At 37.4% G+C, this 3,773-nt stretch overlaps 1 protein-coding gene across 1 annotated transcript; it reads right to left on the bottom strand.

Annotated features, from left to right (window-relative positions):
• Positions 1–694: 694 nt before the first annotated feature.
• LOC133525283 (uncharacterized) lies at positions 695–1,468 on the bottom strand. The gene has a single exon (XM_061861569.1). It carries the CDS (start codon positions 1,466–1,468, stop codon positions 695–697), a length of 774 nt encoding a protein of 257 aa, XP_061717553.1.
• Between the last annotated feature and the right edge of the window lie 2,305 nt (positions 1,469–3,773).

The raw sequence follows: 3,773 nt of genomic DNA, 5'->3' as shown, positions 1-3,773 counted from the left end.
AAATGTGTCTAAAAGGTCAGTAAAGTGAGAAGGGATACTTTGGGCATTAATATGACACACATTAAAGTGTTTGGAGTTAAGAAATTCGCGCGATACCAAAGTACCCAAATTGTAAGAGTTGTCAAGTGAGCTTAGTGAGATAAAATCAGAGCTGTTATTACTGGCAGAGTAAAAAGTTTCATCATCAGACATATATATAAATATAAGACAAACACAAATAAAAATATGTGTACGTACCAAAAGAAAAAAACAATTATTTTAAAAATAAGAATTGCACAATTAAAATATAGGCCCAACTCTGCTAATCCTGCCGATTGCTCTGTGAGAAAAATTGATACAGACAGGAAAAAAGTAAATTTACACACAAATTTAAACGTAGAAAAAATTAATGATGCGTTACCACTAAGAAAAATAAACCGATAATTTCATAACAAAATCAAGCGATAATAACAGTAACTCAAACACGCCGAGTCAAATTGACAGAACATAGGTGTCAAAATACCCACTAAACGTCAAATGAGATGCAAAACAAAATAAATAAAGAGAATAAAGTTAAAGGGTAGAACTCACAATTTAAGATTACCGTGCAAAACTTGGAAAGTGAATTTTAAATTGAAAACATTAGTAAACGGAGTATACAATGTAACAATTTCAGAAAGAACATTTGTTAATTTCGCGTTATAGCAATAGTAGACTAGGCTACCGGCTTTTCACGTCGAGACCGGCCAGCTTGGCCGCCGCAGTCACCAACGGTCCTGCTCTGCTCCTCGGTCACATTAGGGTCAGGTGTCGACGAAGACTGTGACTGGCGCACGTTGCGGGGATCTTTGATACGATCAATATCTTCGCTTGACTCCACACGCTCACGCACACCTGAGGACAGCTTAACGAAGATGTTCCCGTCGAGTGACCAGCAGCTTTTCATGCCGAATGCCTTCCGCGCCTGAGTGAACAATTCCTGTCGATGTGGTGTAAGGAACTCTGATATGGCAAAAGTACTTCCCTTACACGCTGTCTTCTTCTGCCAAACCAGGGACTTTAGGCGCATGTCTGCAAAGCGTACAAGAATGGGTCTAGCCCGGCCCTCGGACGGCTTACCCAGCCTGTGACATGCCTTGAAAGAATCAGCAGAGACATCGGGGATCTTGAGTCGCTCTGTTACAATACTGGTGATTGAAGAAACTATATTTTCACCAGGATCCTCCGGCACCCCTTTGAAGAGAAGATATTTTCTTCTATGTCTCATTTCTAAGATATCTTGAGTATTACTGAGAGCACTAATTTGGCTTCGTAGAAGTTTCAACATGCCCAATGTGTGATCTTTGAAGCTGGAGAATTCTTCGCTCAAACTACTTACTGTGGCTCTGGATGCTGGTGACTTCATTCTAGCCTCAAACTTAGAAAGCATCTTGTTTACCGATTTCTCCAAGGATTTTTGTGTCTCTGCTATTTCACTGTAGCTTGCCATATTTAATGAGTTGTAGGTCGACTTGGAGGTTATGTTTTTGACACTTGTTGGAATCAGCAGGATTAGACAGTGCTAAATGTTAAGACTTACTGCATCTATAGTGCTGCAAGTATTTATTCAGTGAAATTATAGACTAAACTTTACTTCACAGTGTTTAAAAGTGTAAATTGTAAGTATTTCACAATTATTTCAATAAATTCTCTAGAGGTGATGTATTACTTTTTTTATGTCTACCGCCCAAAAAAACCTGTTTACTCTGTACATATACCCATTTTTTTTATAAATTATTGTCTTTTAAGCTGTTGTCCTTTAGTAGAGTAGAATGCAGCATAATATAAATATTGGACTAGTCCTATACTTAGTTTACTCGTATTGTTTAAAAATATTTTTCCCACATTGCTGTTAATTTTACGAATGTAAATAAAAAAGCAAAGTATTTCCCCTTCCAACATGCGTGTAGCCTCTTCCGCTTTCATTCATTTCATACTCGATTGAATCTCAAAGCAAAAACCTTTACAAAAGAAAAATCCGTAATAAAATCACTTCCGTCTATATTTAGAACGTATTTACCTATCAGCCTCACACGCCATTTGGTTAGGTATCTCACCAATCGGCCTGTGAATAGGCGGGTTTTATAAAAAGGCGTGAAAAGCAAGTTCCCTTCGATCGCTGATGTATATTTATTACTCGGCTATTGTGCGATGGTTGCGCGCCCCTGAAAGGCGCGATTGGAAAATTAATAATGAGTGAATTTTGAATTGAGTGTGGCGATGACGATGGCAAAGTGTACGGAACAAGTACGTTCTTGTTGGGCGAATTATATAGATATTAAATAAGAAAAAACCGGTTAACTGCGAGTCGGACTCGCGCACGAAGGGTTACGTACCATTACGCAAAAAACAGCAAAAAAAAATCGCGTTTGTTGTATGGGAGCCCCACTTAAAATCTTTGTTGTTATAGCGGTAACAGAAATGCATCTTCGTGAAAATTTCAACTGTCTAACTATCACGCTTCATGAGATAAAGTCTGGTGACAGATAGACAGACAGTGGAGTCTTAGTAATAGGGTCCCGTTAGGGTACGGAACCCTAAAAAATGCAAAAAAAAAATTGTCCCGATGAACATCCTTTTGATAAAAATCAGCTCAGTAGTTTCCCCGCTACGTTAGAATATACGAATATCAGTACAGGAACAGGATAAAATTGTTATGATTGACCATATGCTGAGGAGTGAATATATGGGTCATACTCAACAACTTTTACTATGGGGCCAAGCCCGAAATCGCGAAAAAATCTGCCGTCTCAAAACATTTCAATGAATCTCATGAATGAACAGCTGATTTTTTTCGCGATCTCGGGGTTGGCCCCATAGTAAAACTTATTCAGTATGACTCACATATTCACCCCTCAGCGTATGGTCAAACATAACAATTTCACCCTGTATAATAAACAATAAAATCATCTTCATCTTATGGCTTTGCCGTCGTGAGGTAGAATACCAGAGTAAAAGGTAAAAGGGTAACTTTAGACTTAGAATAATTTATTATCATAAAATAATACATAGTAAAAGTTGCACAAATGCTGTCCTGTGTGTCCCAAACTAGGCTGAGCCTGTATCTTGGGACCCACCGAGCCGGTTCTACATAAACATTTTACCCAAACTACATATTATTATAGAAAAAAATTACACATCGACCAAGTCCCACAGTAAGCTCAATAAGGCATGTGTTTTTGGTACCTGACGACAATATTCAAGGTACAGGATGGGCAAATAAGAAGTGTACATTTTGATTTTAAATTATAACTATTATTAAGTATTGTTTTGCAAATACTTAATAATGTCTGGCATGTGTCCACCGCTAACAGCAGGCAAATGTAAGTCCATATAAATGCAATGCATATAAATGCAATTTTCAGCATATTTTTGTTCATTTTCGGCGTTACCTTAGTAAATTTGTGTCGGATAGTCAGTTTTAACTGTTCAAATTTCGTCAGCTTGTTAGCATAGACTCGTAAGTTTCAATAGCCCCACAGAAATAAGTCAGGAGCTGCAAAGTTTGGGGAATTTGGGTGCCAATCACTGGCACTTTTTCTCGAAATTAATCGAGCAAACAACGCAAAGATTTGAGAAAAAAATGCTTGCTGCTAGAGGTAGACATTTGGCAGAAATTATCTGTCGTATACTATTGCCAACCCTGTATAATATATTTATAAAAGAATATATTGCAAATTTAGCACTTAATACAATTAAAATTTTAAAACAAAGTGTATCACTCATGTTTGCCCATCCTGTATAAATAACAAAAA

Source organism: Cydia pomonella, chromosome 14 (genome assembly GCF_033807575.1).
Source record: "Cydia pomonella isolate Wapato2018A chromosome 14, ilCydPomo1, whole genome shotgun sequence".
Classification (NCBI taxonomy): Eukaryota; Metazoa; Arthropoda; class Insecta; order Lepidoptera; family Tortricidae; genus Cydia; species Cydia pomonella.
The sequence above is the reverse complement of the archived record's forward strand: the minus strand, read 5'-3'. Positions and strand labels throughout refer to the sequence as shown.

What these genes read in the sequence shown, in the direction of transcription:
- LOC133525283 (XM_061861569.1), bottom strand. Translation starts at nt 1,468, where the DNA reads ATGGCAAGCTACAGTGAAATAGCAGAGACACAAAAATCCTTGGAGAAA.